The sequence below is a fragment of the Mirounga angustirostris genome, unplaced genomic scaffold (genome assembly GCF_029215605.1).
Source record: "Mirounga angustirostris isolate CCGP_5_RB_7025 unplaced genomic scaffold, mMirAng1.0.hap1 SCAF_4, whole genome shotgun sequence".
Lineage (NCBI taxonomy): Eukaryota > Metazoa > Chordata > Mammalia > Carnivora > Phocidae > Mirounga > Mirounga angustirostris.
Genome location: NW_026991712.1, coordinates 38,430,211 through 38,448,601, shown reverse-complemented (window position 1 = coordinate 38,448,601; position 18,391 = coordinate 38,430,211). Strand labels below are relative to the sequence as shown.

Below are 18,391 nucleotides of genomic sequence, written 5' to 3'. Positions count from 1 at the left end.
ACCAACTCGATCATAAAATAGGAGTGATGGTTAGGAGTAAAGGCAGCCAAGAGGACGTAAATTATCAGACTCTGGCACCACCAAACGTTTTGAAACTCATTAGTTCTGCTGCCTCTCCCCCTTAGCTTGTTAAAACCTGGGCTGGGTGTGTTGGGTCCGTGTTTGGGGACAGAATTTTAGAGCCATTATTAGGAGGTGTGCTGGCTTGGTGTACATTGCCCACTCACCCACGCTGGTCATACCAGGCTCTCTCCCTGCCACTGCCCAATCCTGTCATCTGCATCCCTCCAAAGTTCTGCGGAGACCTCTAAGGTCATGTTCTCCCACCTTACAAAGTTGCAAATATCTTTCGCGCATAATTTCAAAAGTCTTGTCTGAACTAGACTTTCTCTGCTCCTTCTTTGTTTCCTCTGTGTCCTGGCATCCTTACTTCGCTCCCCACCCCCGGGCCTGGTCTGGTCCCCGGCCAGTGGACGTTCTGTTAATACGAACTGGCACTGGTGGGGTGTTCTGGGCACTGCCAAGGCAGGTCCTGGCACTTGTCCCCAATTATCCCAATTCTCACCATTTTTTCCTCATCACCATCATCGAGGGATGCCTCCTGCAGATCATGACCCCAAGTTCAGGATAGAGTACCCCTGCCATGCCTCCCTTCTCGCAGGAGATGCTCTCCTCCCCCCCCCCCCCCCCCCCCCACGCCGCAAGTCCCCCAAAGCCTCTGTTGTTCGGAGTTTGCGGTCCGGACCCCTGGAGTCCGAATCCCGCCTGGGCTGGCGGAGGGACCGAGAGGAGCGGGGTGGCGGCAGGCAGGGCGCACGGCCGGGGCGCCCAGCTCCGGGGCTGCCCGCAGGGTGAGGCCGCTCCCTCCCCGCGCCTTCCCCATCCCCAAAGAAGACACCCCTCCTTCCGCCCGGCCCGCTCCCCACCCTCGCCGCGGCGCCGCCTCCCCGCCGCCCTCCCGCGCTGGCCCCGAGCCTCGCAGGCAGCCAGCGAGCGAGGGGAGCGCTCTGGGATGGGACTTGGAGGAAGCGGCGAGGGAGGAGACAGCGGCCGCGGCTCCCACGAGCGACCCCCGAGGAGAACCGCGCCCCTCCGAGCGCCGAGGAGGCCGACGACGGAGACCCGGGTGGCTGCGCCCGTCTCGCTGCCCAGGCGCCCGCGGCAGCGGCTGCAGGTGAGCGGGGCGCGCTTTCCCCGGGGCTCTGCGCACGGCCCCGGCTGCCCCGAGGCGCGGACACACCGGCCGACCGCCTGACGGACCGACAGACCAACCGCAGAGCTCGGGCGGACGGGCGCACGCGGCCGCTGCCCCCAGGCCTGCGCGCCCGCCCCGCCCCGGCCCCTGCGGCTCCGCGCGGCCCCTGCGGCCAGGCGCCCCCTCCCGCCCCGGGGCCCGTCGCTCCGGACCCCGCTGGGCCGGCGCGAGCGGAGGTCGGCGCTGCCCGGACCCCCGGGCGGCGAGAAGTCAGGCCAGCCCGGCCGGGCGAGCGGGGCGCGCTCCCTGCTCGGGGCGCACGGCGCGGCCGCCAGCCCGCAGGGCCCCGTGGGGGCGCTGTGCCCCGCCGCGGGGACTCCGGACCTGGGCTCCCGCGGCGCGGGGGGGGGGGGGGGGGGGGAGACTTGTTGAGCGGGCACATCCAGTGTGATTCCTGTCCTACTGACAGGCCCGATCGAGTCGGATTCCTCCCCTCGGTCGGCTGGTATTTTAATGCCGTGTCATCTGGATTTTGTTCTTGGTCCTCCGTCCGGTGTCTCTCCATTGTGGAGAAGGGAGAGAAGGGGGAGGGCATTTTGTGGTAGTTGCTGGAAACCCCCCGAGGACAGTTTGGGGAGGAGACAGAAAAACGGGGACCCTCTCTCGTTAAGGTCTCCAGGACTGGACGCCCGGGAAGGTAGCTCCTCAGGAACAGACCCCCACCCTGAACCAAACCATTTGACCAAGTTCCAAATTGTCATAAATCAGGGGGCCAGGATGCATCTGCACCAAGTGCATTGATTGGGCGGGCCTTCCAGGAGAGGGGAGGCTGTAGGGGTAGGTGGTAAAATGCATAGAATCTGGGATTAGCCCGTCTAGGTTCAAATCCTGGCTGTGAAGCTCACGGGCTGGTGACCTCGGAGTAACCCAACTACTCTATGCCTCAGTTTCCTCATCTGTCTAATGGAGATGTTAATACCTACAGGACTGTGAGGATTAAAGTCCTTAGAACAGTTCCAGGCACATCCTAAAGCTACCTGGTGAGTTCCATTACCTCTCTTACCAGAGAAAGCAAGGAGTTCCTATGAGCAGTCACCTCCTCCCCAACTCAGGAAGATAGCCTCTCCACAGATACAGGAAGGTGGCAGATAATCCACATGTCGTTAACTGGGGTTTTCCATTCTGGAGGCCACTCCTGCGCAGCTCTCCCTACCTGCTCTCTAAGGGACAGCTTCATAAAACCATGTCAAGATACCAAAATGGGTTTATGGCCTGGAAAGTTTCCTCTTCGCCCCTGAAACTTGGTCCCTTAGAATCCCCTTGAGAATGCACAGATCTGTGGCTCTTCACTACCTGTCCACACTTTTATTCCTGCCAGTAGAATTCAGCCTGAGGCCTCCCAGTTGCCGGGACTCTCTTTTTTGTAAACCTGGGCTCCAGGGTTCCCTTGCTCCTAGCATCCAGACCCAGACAAACTGGAACCACTGTGGCCTGAGCTCACTCACTGGTGACGCCATAGCAGAGTCCACCTCCGAGATACCCTCCCATGGTTGTCATGCCCTGGGCTCTTACCAGCAAGCACCAGGTATCTCTGTTCAGCCAGAGGTAGTTGTAATGAGGCCCAAGATTTAAAGAAAAGGAAATAGGTGATTGCTCCTTGAAAGACAGCAAAGAAATAGGAGGGTCTTTGGAAGTTCTAGAAGGAGATCCCACAATTTTCCTCAAAACAGCTCTGACTGGTGCCTAAAAGAAGGCAAGGAGTAAGGCAGGGGTGTGGCTGGAGAAAGGGGTAGAGACAGGCTCAGGTCTCAGAAAAGCAGGCCACAGGGTGTGATGGGTGTCAATGCTGGTGGGCACCAGGTGTTGGGCGTGAAGCTGGGCAGGCAGTGACAGAGGACATGCTAAGCCTCAGGGGTGAGTGCTGGCGTTTAAGACCAGTCGAGTGGGTCAGAGGGTCTCTAGCGCTTTCCCCGGGACCCACGCCTCTGGTCTGCAGCACCTCTGTTCAAGAGAACCCTTTCCTGGGACTCCCCATCTTTAGGGAAGCTCAGGAGGGCTGCCCTGCTTCCCACTGTGAGAATAGCTCGGGAGGATCATGGGAAGAGGGAGCCTGAAGCGCCAAGAAGAGCGGAACATGTCGTCACTGTTGCTAGTAAACAGTGCCAGAAAGGCCCTTCCAAGGGACCAGTTGCCACTGGAGCTCCAGACTGTGAGCTCATCTTTGAACCCTGCCATGTGGCTTGGCAGACGGCCATCACTGCCTCACCTGGCAGGACCCTGAAGGGGACTCAGAGGGAAAGGCAGGGCTGGGCTGGATCCCAGACGCTTGGGCCCTTGTCAGGAATTGGTGGTAGTGACGAGGTCAGTGGTGAGAGGGAGCGGGGGCCCAACCCGGAGAGCACACTGATCTTGGCACCTGAAGGACCTGGCTGCCAGTCTCAGCCCTGTATGTGTGTTTGTGTGTTTGTGTGTGTGTTGGGGGGGTGGCTGGGGGGAGTTGTTGAGGTCAGCATTATAACGCAGGGCCAGATGATAGGGCTTTGAATGCTAAACTAAGGAATCTAGATTTTACTGTGTCAGCATGGGGAAGTTGGAACTCTGGCAGTTTTTGAGCAGGAACATGATAAGCAAGCATGATAGTGTGTTGGGAAGATTGAATTCAGCACTGGTGCTAGATGGATTCAGTAGGGGAGACTTGGAAACAGTCTATTAATTAGGACTAATGTTCAATTCCAACTTACAGAAAAAAACTGAAATAACGGTGGCTTCGAGAAGGGAGTTTATTTCTGTCTTGCGTTCTAGAAGCCTGGAGGTGGTGAGTCCAAAGTGAGAGTGAGGTCAGGGACCCACACTCCTGTGCCTCGCTTTACCATGCAGCGTGGCTTCCATTTCTATCATGGGTCATGGTTCAACATGACTGCTGGGTATCCAGCCAGGATGTTCTCATTCCAGCTAGCAGGAAAGCAGGAAGCAAGGAGGTCAATTCCCCATCCCTCCTTTAGGACACTTTTCAGAAGTTGTACATACCATGACCACTGCCATCCACTGGCCAGCATGTAGTCACAAAGGCAAGAAGGGAGGACTGGGAGCCATGGTCTTTATTCTAGCCCGTCACACGTCCAGGTAAAAAGTGGGAGTATTACCAAGGAAGGAGAGGAAGGAAGATATTGTGGGGGGGGGGGGTAGCTGCCAGTGGTCTCTGTGATGGGAATAAGGTCTAGGACTGTGACCTCGGTGTGGATGGGAAGGGAAGAAGACATGAGTGGCATCACTGAGAAAAAAAATGGCAGGATTTGGTGCTTGAGTGCATGGAAGGGAAAAAAAGATATGGAAGGAATGACCATATATACCAAAATATGAGGGGAGGGTTTTTTCCCCCCAAAAAATTATTCCTTAGAAAAGAGGAAATTGCCCTCTATTTGAGTCCTTGCAAAGTCTCTCAAAGTACAGGGAATCTAGCAAATATTTTGAACAAAGTGTTGTTTGGGGAAGACACACTATGTTCAAAATGTTCTCAAAGTGCTACCTTTGGATACATCTAGATACATACCAAAACAATAAAAAAAATCAACTCGGATTTTGTCATTATTCTTGAGGGCACAATTTCCCAGTTGCAAGGATTGGATGATGCTGGATACAGTCCTTTAAAGAACAACACAATGAGTGAGTAAGTTGCAGAGATACACTGTCCTCTTCTGTTGGCCCGAGATAAAACCTCCAGCGGCAGCATCCCATATGGGTCTGGAAAGTGCTGTGTCTCAGACAACTTAGTTGGGGGGTGGAGAGGTTAGAAGACTCAAAACGTATCTTTGTTGTTGACACAATAGTGATGTTTGAAAGGCAAGCATTTGAAAACATTGTTTTATGGAACATTTTTAATGAGAAAAGCCTTACTTCTAAAGTGATAACATTATTTTGTAATTTAAAGTGTTTTGAATAGGCATTTGTGACTAAGTTGATACATTAGTTACTGTGACTTGATATTTGATATTTAATCTATATCCTTTTAAAATTATATATTTAACTTGGCGCCTGGGTGGCTCAGTTGGTTAAGCCACTGCCTTCGGCTCAGGTCATGATCCTGGAGTCCCGGGATCGAGTCCCGCATCGGGCTCCCTGCTCAGCAGGGGGTCTGCTTCTCCCTCTGCCCTCTTCCCTCTCGTGCTCTCTGTCTCTCATTCTCTCTCTCTCAAATAAATAAATAAAATCTTTAAAAAATAAAATAAAATAAAATAAAACAAAATTATATATTTAACTTGGCTGAGAAATTTGAGGGAGGGGGTCCTCCCGTCATAGGAGATAGCCGCTGGCGTTGCCTTTATTTAGGCAAATATCCTATATAGAGAAAGACATGAGCTGGGACTTGGCAGTTGTCAGTTGCCAAACTAGGGCCAGTTTGATCCAACATTTATTGATCTTTCGTTGGTCAATAAGTGTGTTTATTCATCATTTGTCTATTTTCTAAAAACTTATTTATAAAATTTGGCCCCCAGCACATGGGTGATACACCAATAACAAGGTATGTCCCAAGGAACAGCCCACAAATGAGGCAGGGAGACAGATCTAGTAGCAAGAAAAAGAAAGCGAGGGCTAGACCAGACAACAAACCCACTGTTCTGGGTGTATAGAGAAGTCAATCCTTACTGGGAAAACTGGAGAACATTTTAGAGAGTGGGTAACACAATGAGCTGAGCCTTGAGGAATGAAGGCGATTTTTGTTCATGTAGGGCTTCCAGGCCAAGGGACCAGCGTGGAGGGAGGCACTGACTGTGATAAGAATCTGAGCTCCTCAGGCCAGGGAGATGGCGGGGATAGAAGCTTGGCTTTGTCCCTTAGCAAGCTCTCAGGCCTTGGAGAGTGTCTTCCCCTCTTAGTGTCCCATTCATAAAATTGGGAACTCGTCCATCTCACAGAAGGATTGTAGGGATCCAACGAGATGATAATATAGAAAATGCCCAGGTCACTGCCTGGGACATAGTAAGCACTTAAAAAATAGTAACGGCCCCCTTTCTCTTCTTATCCAGAGGCAGAGTTTACCACCTTGTAGAAAGTCATGCCCAGCCTTCTTTAGGATCGCAGGATTGTGCTGGCCTGTGGCCTGGTTTAGGTTGAGAAACACTGTTCTCAGGCCATGCCTCTCATTTTACAGCTGACTAATTAAAACCCAGAGAGAGAAGTCACCTAACTGAGGTCACGCAGGGTGTTCTAACAGGGCCAGGCCTCTCCTCTCAAGGCCTATAGCACATCCTGTTGGCTCTGGTGGGATCCTACTCGCCTGACAATTTACTTGGAATGGGGATGCTTAGAAGAACCCAAGGCTAAGAGGGTCAGAGCAGTCTCCTCTGTCCCTTCCCCCACCCCCTTGCTAGAGCTAAATGAAAAGACTCATTGTCCCATGGAGAGGAGAAACATTGTTAAAACAAAGTCAAAGCTGTTGTATTTTTAAAAAATATTCTTTCCGTGCCCCTGAATGCTTCACGGAATCTGTTCAGATTGAATTAACCTCTGTTTCCCAGCACAACAATCCTCCTATGCCCATACATGAAAGGAATTGTTTCTCAAGCATCAGTCCATTTCCCAGCTAGAACCGGCTCCTGTTCTCCAAATGCTTGCAGTGAGCTGTAAGTGCCCAATTGAGCAACATTATTAATATGGGGTCCATGCTCTGACCTTTTTTTTTCTTGTCTCACTGCCATTGCATTTTTTTTTAAAAGTCTATCTTGCCTATATTAATATCGTCCTACTGGTTTTATGTTGGCATGTATACAATATTTTTTCCCACATTCCTTTAGTTTCTTTTAAACAGCTTTTTTGAAGTAGAACCTACATACCAATAAAATTCATCATTTTTAGGGGACAATTTGATGAGTTCTGACAAATGCATACAGCCGTGTAACCTCCACCATAATCATGATATAAATACTTCTATCGCCCCCCCGCCCAATTTCCCTCATGTCACTTTGTAGCTGATCTTCTTTTCCCACCCCCACGCCCTGGAATCACGGATCTGCTTTCTGTCATATAGTGTTGCTCTTTATTGAATGTCACATAAATAGAATCGTTCAGATTATAATCTTTTGTGTCTGGCTGCTTTCACTCAGTATAATTATTTTAAGATTCAACCTTTAATTGCCGAGTAGTATTCCATTGTATGGATGTACCGCAGTTTATTAATCCATTCATCAACATGTGGACATTTGGGTTGTATCCTGTTTTTAGCTTTTATAAATAAAGCTCCTATGACCATCTGAGTATAAGTCTTTGTGTGGATGTGTTTTCATATCTTTTGCGTAAATTCTGAGGAGTGAGGTTGCTGGTAGCAAGATGAAACATCTCAGTCTGTCCAGGACTGAGGAGTTTTCCAGGATGCAGGACTTTCAGGGCTAAAACATCGACAGTTCGGGGTAAACCAGGACAGCTGGTCACTTGTGCTGTGTCATTTGGCAAGTGTACATTGAACTTTATGAGAAACTGGCAATTTGTTGTCCAGAGCCTCTGCACCATTTTGCATTCTTACCAGCAATGTATTAGGGTTTCAGTTTCTTCACATCTTCACCAATACTTGGTTATAGCCACCTTTTTAATTTTAGTTTTTCTAGTGGATTTGTCATGGAGTCTTATTGTGGTTTTAATTTGCATTTTTATAATGACTAAGAATGTTGAACATCTCTTCATATGATTATTTGTCATCCAAATATCTTCTTTGCTGGTGTGACTGTTCAAATATTTCACATATTTTCAGATGGGTTGTCTTCTTACTGAGTTTATAAGAGTTTATATAGTCGGATATAAATAACAGATCAGAAATGCGTAAACCTTTTCCACCAGCTTGTGACTGACCATGCCATTGCATTTAAAAGGAAAGTTTTAAATACTTTCAGATATTAGCATTATTTTTAAGTTATATATTTGTATGTCATTATTCTATTATACTGGTCATAAATAAGCATAAAAGTTAAGTTGATGTGTGTGTTAAATGGCTTAATATGACAAAATGAACAATGTGTACTTTATATTAATTGGTTTAATTGCATAATAAGAACAACAAGTAGCTTACTGAGCACTTACTATGTGCCATTCACTGTTCTGCGTGCTTTATGTATAGGGCTGACTTAATCCATACAACAACCAGGTCTATTTCTTATCCCCGCTTTAAAGATGAGGAGACTGAGGCACAGAGAGGATAAGAGTAACCTGCTCAGTGTTAGACACCTAGAAGTGCTTGGTTCTGTGTTTTCTTTTTTCTTTTTCCTTTTTTTAAGTAAGCTGCACGCCGAACATGGGGCTCGAACTCACCACCCTGAGATCAAGAGTCTCATGCTCTACTGACCGAGCCAGCCAGGTGCCTCAAGTTCTGTTTATTTTTCATGCCTTCCCCTTCCCCTATTCCCCTTTTAGTTAGTGATGGTGACCTGAAAACACAAACACTTCTTGAAATCAGCAGGAAACCCAAGCACATGAAATGGTATTGTTTTTTGAAAATGATACTCACCCACCACATCATGTTCCAAATGTTTGGATTTAAATGCAAATATGTCAGGTTGCAAGTGGGCTTAGAGAACGTGTTGTATACATTTTGAAATAAATAAAGGGGGACTTTGTATTTTCTCAGTTTGGAGGAAGGAGAAAGCAGTAAAATAAAAACTCACATATAAATGACATAACACACTTAAAAAGTCATTTAAAATGTGATAAATACCCAGGAAGCTTGAAAGTAAATAATAGGTTTAAGACCAGAGAAAGAGGCAAACTCTTTGAAGTGTTCTTCCTTTTCTCAGAAGGAATCTCACAGTTAAAGCTATGAAAAAGGGCCAATCTAATTAGTGAAGAATTTAATTTATTTAAAAAGTTGGGGGCAGTAGTTATCAGTAATGAGCTGATATGCTCTGGAGTTTCACCACTTTATCAGCTGCATAACCTTAGGTAAATTACCTACCTTCTCTGAGTTACTGTTAGAATTAAATGACTTAATACATTTAAAGCATTTGGCCCAGTGCCTGGCACATGGTAAGTGCTGTACAAACATTTGCTATTTTTAATAGAATTTTAATGCATAGGGGAAAGTGAGTTAGCTCTATACAGCAAGTGTGAAAAACTTTGGGCTTTGAAGTTTGACAGCTGGGGTTTATCTCCAGGTCAATTCCTGAAAGCAATTTGCTGAACAAACAATTCACTAATTACTGAGTATTTTTTTTTAAGTTTTGGGAAATGGTCTTTGCCCTGGCCCTACCCTGTTCCTGCCTCTGACGGCAGAACAGCTATGCCCTTTCATGAGTTGTCTTCTGGGATTTGACTTGCAGCTAATTGGGTTTTCTGCTAATCAATGAATTGGTAAATTGGCCTGCTTACCCTGGGTTTGAATCCCTACTTTGCTACTTACTTTAGCTGTTTGACCATGATCAAGTTACTGAGCTTCTGTGAGCCTCCGTTTCCTCATCTCTAAAAAGCAGAAGTAATCATTTTGATTTCTGCAAGATAGGTATGAGGATTAAATGAAGTCAGTTGGGTGAAATTGCCAAGCACAAGACAAGGACTTAGTAAAGATTTTACATGCACGTGATGTTACTTAAATGTCGTTCCTCCTTAAATCTTGCCTCCTCCCCCACCTAATTTATATAAATTAATAAATTGTGATGACACTCATATGCCAGGCAGGACAGTCTTTTTTTTTTTAAGATTTATTTATTAATTTGAGAGAGAGAGAGAGAAAGAGTGTGTGTGGGGGGGAGGGGCAGAGGGAGAGGGAGAGAGAGAATCTCAAGCAGACTCCATGCCCAGCACAGAGCCTGACATGGGGCTCTGTCTCATGACCCTGAGATCTTGACCTGAGCCGAAATCAAGAGTGAGATATTTAACTCACTGAGCCACCCAGGCGCCCCCAGACAGAATAGTCTTGACATCACTCACCTTGTGGCCAAGTACCTTTCTCATCCTATGTGAAGCACTGAGATAGGCCATCCTGGGAAAACCTGGTTCTGACCCTGTCACTTCCCTGCTTAGAATCCTTCTGAGCCTTTATACTAGCTATACCAATACAGAAAATGGGTAAAGGCGGTGCTGTTCTGGTAGACAGGGCTCCTCTGGTTCAAAGTCCCCTTGCCATGTGGATACCTGGAACTCAGAGTTAGAATTCTTTATTCCTGCTCAACATCGGGTTTGATCCTATTCTTCTCTCGTCCCCCAGCGCCTTTGCTCATTTGCTTGTCCCCACCTCCCCATGTGTGCCAGGCACTATGCTGAATGCTTCAGTTACATGCATTAATTCACTCAGTTAACTAATATTATCCCATATTCCCACAAGCCTCGGGAGGTTAAGTAGCTTGGCCAAGGTCATACACAGTGAGTTTCAAGAGTCGGGATTCAAAGGCAGGAAGTTTGGTGCCAGAGTCCAAGCCCTTGACTACTGCACCCTGCTGCCTCTTAAGAGACATGTGAGGGAGGCAGGAAGGCAGGGAGGCTGGGAGGCTCACTATGTGAGGCTACCTTGTATCAGCTGTACATACATTCCTTGGGAATTTATATATATTACTTTGTGCCATACACTATTATTAGACTGAAGGAATAATGTTACTTGGAATCTTCAGATATGATTTTTTCCTTTTTCAAATCCAAGATATAGAATATGATTATAGACAATTGATAAAAAATAACCCCAAGGAGAAACTTGAGGATAGATCTTTTTTTCCCTGTCAAGTTTTCCATTCAGTCTCATAGAGACCAAAGTGACGAAAAATTTTAATATGCATGCCCTGCTCAGAGTATCCAAGAACCTACCAATGGAAGTTCCTTGAGTTCTTAAGGATCAAACACATAAGTGACATTTTAAGGACAAGGGGCATGTTTGATACTGAAAAGGTGGCACAGCGGGTCTGCAGCACCTAGAGTTCAAGGAGACCTGGAAATCTCACCCTGCTCCCTTTTCCCGTTGTGTCTGTCACAGCCTTCCCCTCTTCCTCTTCTCGAAGATGGAAAAGATGCTGGTGGGCTGCTTTCTGTTGGTCCTCGGACAGATCCTCCTTCTCCTTCCCACTGAGGCCAGGGAGCGGCCTCGCTGGAGGTCCATCTCCAGAGGGAGACACGCTCGGACCCACCCCCAGACGGCCCTCCTGGGTGAGTGATGGGGGCTCTGCCTCCGAAGCAAGCAGGAAGAGGTGGTTAAGGGTGGACCTCCGGGCAGGGGATGGACACATGTCAGTCAGGAAGCTCTCTTTTCCCTCAGTCTCCTGTTGGGTTTTGGGGGGGTAGGGTGGGGTGGGGGAGGGAATGGATCTCATTGGCAATGAGTGCATGGGGTTTTCAAAATGAAATTGAAACCCTTCTATTTCAGAGCCTCCCATTTAATCCGAGGCTCATGACTTTTCTCCCAATACGCAAGGAAAAAATCTGAAAAGGTCCTGGTTGTACTTCTCTGAACAGGGTGTTATGAGAGTTTTTCATTGGATTTGTCCAGCTAATCTGTGTTAATAATGCTTCCCTGCATGGCAGCATGGGGAAAAGAGCAGGCAGTTTTGCGGAAGGTGGGAGCAGCCTCAGAAGACAGGTGGGGATCCTGTGAGTGGAATCAAGATACCAGGAATAGAAAATATCGGGGTTCTCTTATGAACATGTTTTCTTCAGGTGAATTTTTCTTTTTCTCCAAGAGAAAGGAAAGATCGTAAAAACACACAGACTATGGATAAATGGAGCTGGTTGTAAATCTAGGCTCTGGTAAGCCCAGGATGTGGAGGTAATAGGAAGGTCAGCCAGTGGAAGGAGAATAGGTTTTGGCATAGACCTGTGTTCACGTCCTGGGTCTGGTACTTACATGTGTATACTTAGGCAGTGCAGTCTCTCTGGGGTTCAGTTTCCGCATCCATAAAATGGGAATGTTAATGCTGACCTTGGAGTATTTCTTGTGAGGAGAAAATAAGTTAAAATAAACGTAAACTGTAGGTATGCAATGAATGATAGCTTTACAACAACTGTCGTTCTATGAGGTCCTCTGAAACTGTTTTATAGCTTGTTGGCCAGGTGACAGAGTCTGACCCCCTATGAAGGCCGTTGAAAGAACTGCCCAATTGCCTGGTCGCCTCAGCATTCAAAATTACAGAGACCAGGGCAGTTCCAAACGCTCTGTTCTGAGAGGTTAGAATCTTTACTGATGTTCACGAAATGATGGCCCCATGACCCTGGGCCTTCCACGTCTTTAGTCTTCTGAGAATCTGTTTCCATAGTGACATCAGCATAAGACTTTTGCGAATGTGGCAAGGACTGGGGCATGTTTACTACACTGATTGAAAGGCTTTTTTTTTTTTTTTTTTAAGATTTTATTTATTTATTTGAGAGAGAGAGAATGAGAGAGAACACATGAGAGGGGGGAGGGTCAGAGGGAGAAGCAGACTCCCTGCCGAGCAGGGAGCCCGATGTGGGACTCGATCCCGGGACTCCAGGATCATGACCTGAGCCGAAGGCAGTCGCCCAACCAACTGAGCCACCCAGGCGCCCTGAAAGGCGTTTTAAAAACAAATTTCAAGATGATAAACGTGTGTATATACACACACACACACAAACACACACATATATATGTATAACATGTAGTATATATATGTATACACACACAGAGGGAGAGAGAGAACTTAAAATGCCTGATTCCTACAGCAGCAGCCGCGATTGCAGGGTTGGGTTTCTGATGGCGCTTTCAGAATGAGCCCCCACACACTTAGCTGGAAAAGCATACTCCTCTTGGCCCTAAATACCCCCGCCCCGCCCCGACACCCACACACCGCGGCTTCCCTATGTCAGCATTCACTGCCCTCTCCGTCGCCCCAAGCTCAGGCTCTGAAGTAGAAACCCCTCGCGCGCCTGGGTGGCTCAGATGGTTAAGCCTCTGCCTTCGGCTCAGGTCATGATCTCAGGGTCCTGGGATCGAGTCCAGCATCGGGCTCCCTGCTCTGCGGGGAGCCTGTTTCTCCCTCTGCCTTTCTCTCTCGCTCTGTCTCTCATGAATAAAAAAAAAGAAACCCCTCATCTTCTGAAATCAGCCCCACACCCAGTATTGCCTCCTGTTCCTCATTTCGCCGGAGAATGTGCCAGAGCCAAGGAGGAGGCGGGAACATGGCTCATCTCCCTGCCCCGGAGAGTGGCCAGTGGCCGCTCCCGGACGTGCTAGACGGCTGCTGGGCCCATGAATGGGGTTGAGTGAGAATCATGAAACTGGAAGGCAAACACCACAACTTTCTGGCCTGGATTCTCACGGGCCATCTGCTTTTGGTCTTCCTCTGACAGGGAACAAAGATGCAGAAGCCACATTCACTGTAGTCCTTGCCCTGATCCTGTGATTTTGTCTTCATTCTTAGAATACGGTGTCTCCCATGTTATGGGTGTTCGCTTTTCTCGGCTTTTTGTTTTCGATGTTCTAAACATCGCCCAGGCGCGTTTCACTTTTGTGGCACCTCATTGTGGCTGTAGTTAAGGTCCGCCCTGCATGACTTATTTCACTAGTCACTTACTTGCAAGGGTGTCTCTGAAGGTTTAACAGAGAAACAGAATTGTTTCTTAGGTTGATTCTTCGTTTGAATTTTCTGATTTTTTAAAAAAAGTTTATATATCATGTCTAAAGTCAAGTCAGAGTTCCAGTAACAACTTGAGCCAGTTAAAAAAAATAAAGCGTGTATTTATGAGCCCCGCCTATGAATGTTTGCAGGCTGCCCAGATGATAGTCAGTGGTGATGTGTGTCCACGTGAGCTTCCCTCCTGCTTCATTCATTCATCTGGAGTTTCTGCTGTGTGGCAAGCACTGGGGGTTCAGGAAGCACATGTGTAGTGGGGGAGACAGACATGGAAAAGGATCATTAATTTGGTGGAGTTGATGTGCAACAGAAGCAACATTAGCTAGGTTATAGCCCCACTCTCCCTGCTCTCCACTCAATATAAGGCAGTGGGTCTCAGACGTTCTGGTCTCAGGATCCCTTTACAGTGAAAAGTTATTGAGGATCCCAAAGACTTTTTGTTTTTGTGGGTTAGATCTATTGATATTTACTGGGTCAAATATTGAAATGGAGAACTTAAAAATATATCACCTAACGAATTAATTAAAAATAACAATAATAAACCAACAACATAACCCGTAACATAAATAAAAATATTTGTATAAAAAATGACCTTTTCTCAGTTAAAAAAAGAATGGCACTGTTCTACATCTTTACAAATCTCTTTCATGTCTGGCTTAATCGAAGACAGTTGGATTCTTACCTTGTCCATTCAGTCTGTCATGAAATGTTGTTTTGGTTGGACTACCTGAAGAAAATATGGCCTCCTGAAAAAGGAAAAGCATTTTAATAGCCTTTTCATATAATTGTGGATATTTTTCTTTGAGATGACACCAAAACTTGACAAATGATAGTTTCTTAAAGGTTAATTGCAATGTGGAAACGAAAACTGCATCAATAAACTTTTCATGCTCTATGTACTCATGAGAAAATAATATAAAAAGCAAACAGTCGTGCTATTGTGGATATAGTTCTGACCCCATAGGCCCTTTGAAGGGATCTCAGGGACCCTCAGGGATCCCTAGACCACACTTTGAAAACAGCTGGTTTAGGGCTGCATTCCTAGTGAAGGCAGAGATCCTCCCTGAGGGATGAGCGGGCAGGGGGAGTGAGGCTGGAGTGTCAGGTGGAACCTGGTCAGGCATCGGGGGACCGGCATGCCCGTGAGGCGGGTGGTCTGAGCTGGAGACAAACCTGGAGGAGGGAACCAAATTACTGAGGGCCAGGGGCTCTGCAGCTCTGACAGAGTTTGGGCTTCATTTGCCAAGGGTGGGAACCCCTGGGGGACTTGAGGCAGGGACCAGTAGTGATCACTGCTGACCCTCTGTCCATTCACTGTGCCATCTGGACAGCCTCAGCCTTCCTGGGCTGTGGCAAAGGGCAGGGAGAGCCTCTGTGTGCAGGCCACCAGGACAATGAAGGAGCCCATTCTCCAGCCCCAAGTCCCTTCCAGGCAACCATGCTAGCTGGTGGAGTTGGGAGTTGCAGGGTGTGCCTTACTCAGAGCCTAAGCCCGTGAAAGCCTCCAGATTCATCCCTCTGTACTCATTCTTTATCAGTGGTGCACATTCCCTCCCAAACTCCCAACTCCTCCTTAGGGTGCCTTCAAGGTGGGGTTCACCAGAAGTCATGTTGCCTCCAGCCCTGATTACTGTCTGCTTGGCTTGTGCACAGTTTTTCTCTTTATTCTATGACTGCCACAGGGTGGGGTGGAGCTGTTGCCAGGGCAACCGGTGGATTCCTTTCAGCCTTTTGGAAACCTTAACCCTTTTGCCCAAACTCCCACAGTCCTTGACTCCCCTCACCCCAAGAACGAGAGTCCGCAAAGGGTCTACACTTCCGTGGGCTGGCTCTCCCTGTTTTGTTTGCCTTTTACAAGGTCTTGTTGACATGGGCATTCTTTTCTAAATTTACCAAGCTCGCTCGTTTTATTTCTACTAACCTCAAAACCTTTTCCCTTCCCTGTAACAGATGCCCCTTGGGATCAATAGTATCCACGCAGAATTCATGTTTGCATTTTGAGAGAGAGTGTTTTAAGTGGGAGGTAGAGATTTTAAAGGAGGCTAGCCCCATAGTATGGTTAAGGGATGGGGGGAGCTGAACTCCCTCTCCCCCCCACCCCCCCTGCCCCCACCAACACATACTCTGCTAAGGAAAATTCCATGTGTTCAGGGCTACGAACAGTGAAATTTCTTCACAACAGTTAATTTACTACTTAAAAATAAAGCTAATGAAGACAATCTAAGAACTCACTATATATAGCCCCAAGTTCTATTCCTCGGCAATCACAGTACTTATGAGGGACTTATTTCCATTCTTGCATACATTTCTAATGAAATCTGACATCGAAATATTAGTAAAAATGCAATGTGTTTCATATAAGGACCTGCAACCTCCTAAATTAACAACGTGACCGAAGGAATGGGCCAGCCAAGAGAATTAAGTGCAAGAATGTCCTACTCTCTGTTGCCAATGGAGGTTTTTGCCCAAGTTGATAATTATTAACATTTTCAAGTGCTGGCTGCCAGCAAATGAATTTCCACATCCTAAAACAATCCTCCTAATTGACATGCGTTGGCACCCTCAGTGAGGAAGGAACAGCAGATGCCAGAGGCCATCAGAGTTTCTGGCTCCTGGAGTGACAGACCTATTGAGCGCACATGTTTTATATGCCCTGGAGCCACCTTATCAAGTTTTGAACTTCTGTCTCCTTCCCTGAGCTTTCAGGGGGCTGTGTTCACCCTCTTTCTTCTACCTGGAATAGCTTTCCTTGGCCAAGGCCTGTGATCGGCCAGGGCCAGCTCAAATGCGGCCTCCTCCCTCTCCCAGCCAGGCAGGACCCTCTTGGGATGGGCCACGCCCACTGCGGTCCTCTGCTCAGCTGTCAACCTTGTCTGCCTTATATTCCAAGGGGGAATAGTGGCACTTACCCAGGATGGATTCCTACTCTAGTTATTTTTGTACTTGCCTGGTTTTTACCTCTAGACTATAAGCCTTTGAAGATAAAGACCGTTTTTCACGTCTTAAAGCACCTCTGGAGGCTACTCTCATTACGGAGCCCCTGCTGTGAGTAGGGACATGCTAGCTCATTGAATCCGCGAGAAAAAAGACAAAACGCCGCAAGGTGGTTATTGGTTTATCTCATTTGCAGGAGAGGAAGCCCAGGCTCAGAGAAGTTAAGCAATTTGGCAAGCTTGTCAAGGCTTCTGCAAACCTAGGGGAAAAAAGGTGCCCACCCCTCTTAGGGAGTAGATGCATGGCTTAGGGGATGATGTCCCCTGGGGTCCACGGACGTCAAGCCCTGGTGTTGGGTCCAGCCCACAGCAAAGCTCGGTACTTGTTGAATGCCTGAGTGGATGAGACGTGCAGATGACTGATTTCATCCCCATTTGGATGCTTCCAGTCTTGATTCCACTTATACTTAGCAGGTGACGTTGGGCGACTCGCTCTGTCCTCCAGTTTGTTCATCTACAAAGGGAAGTGGTTGAAGTCAGTGATCTTCAGATCTCATCTAGGATGTGATGACATCACTAATTCCTATGCCTTCCTGATGTCCCTTCTCTGGCTCCTGTGGTGAAACCCCAATGCAATCCTTGGCTTTCTTTCACTTTCTCCCGGTGGGAGAGCCAAGGTGGAACCATATCCTGGAGGCTGAGGAGGGTTTTGAAACAGAAGAGGTGGGAGAGTAGAATCAGGTAGGAGGGTGGGCAGTAGGATCAAGTAGGGGAGAGGGGGCAGGATGGCAGTATCAGGCAGAGGGGTGGGGTGGAGTAGTAGGATCAGGCAGGGAGGTAGAGGGGACAGTAGGATCAGGTGGGGGTGTTGGGGATAATAGTATCAGGCAGGGGGTGGGGTGGAGCACTGAGATCAGGCAGGGGTGTGGGGGAGCAATAGGATCAGGCAGGGGGGTGATGGGGCAGTAGGATTAGGCATGGGAGTGGGTTTGCAGTAGGATCAGGTAGGGGAATGGGGGGCAGTAGGATCAGGCAGGTGGGTGGGGAGCAATAGGATCAGGCATAGGGGTAAGGGAGCTGTAGGATCAGGCAGCAAAGCAGTGTTTCTCAAACTTTATTGTGCATCAGAAGCTCCTGAAAGCTTGTTAGAACACACACTACTGGTCCCTAAGCTCAGAGTGTTTGATTCAGTAGGTCTGGGTTGGGAACCTGAGAGGTTGTATTCCTGGAGATCTCAATTTGAGAATTACTGTAGAAGAGAAATCTAGAAGGTAGGGTAAGGGGATGGGCAGGAGGAAAAGATCTTAGGAGGAGATGCTGTGAGGCACAAGCCAGAAACACAATGCAGGGATGAGTAACATCGGCTAAGAAAACTGCAGTTGGAGAGGATAAACTAACTGTAGGCTGGGTCCACCCCTTCTGAAGCTTTGAAAATAAGCTGCTGGCATTTTTCTACCCAGCGGAAGCTGGCAAAGGTGGGCCTCCCCACTGTGCAGGGAACCAGCCTCTTCCAGCAGAGTGATTAACACACATCTAAACAATCGAGTGGCTGGTGTGTGTCTTTGTCATCAGGACTGATTATAAAAATGGAGTTTGATGGGTAGAGCTTATCAAATTGTTTTCACTAGAGCAGAGGCTTTTCAAAAATCAAGTCCTTTGAAGTGAGATCACACCCCATCTTCAGCCCTTCACTACGCATCCTGTGCTATACAATG

At 47.8% G+C, this 18,391-nt stretch overlaps 1 protein-coding gene across 5 annotated transcripts in view; it reads left to right on the top strand.

Moving 5' to 3' along the window:
* The first annotated feature begins 936 nt into the window (after positions 1 to 936).
* The window catches only part of MATN2 (matrilin 2), a 127,216-nt gene continuing 109,761 nt past the window's right edge, over positions 937 to 18,391 (top strand). For 2 of the 5 annotated variants that reach the window (XM_045896184.3, XM_045896183.3), the window contains exons 1-2: positions 938 to 1,174; positions 11,136 to 11,305. In XM_045896184.3, the coding sequence (XP_045752140.1) occupies positions 11,161 to 11,305 (145 nt within the window). In that variant the 5' untranslated portion in view covers positions 938 to 1,174; positions 11,136 to 11,160. Of the gene's footprint in view, positions 1,175 to 11,135; positions 11,306 to 18,391 lie in introns of all 5 variants that reach the window. The other 3 variants (XM_045896185.3, XM_045896182.3, XM_064588084.1) reach the window with 2 other exon arrangements.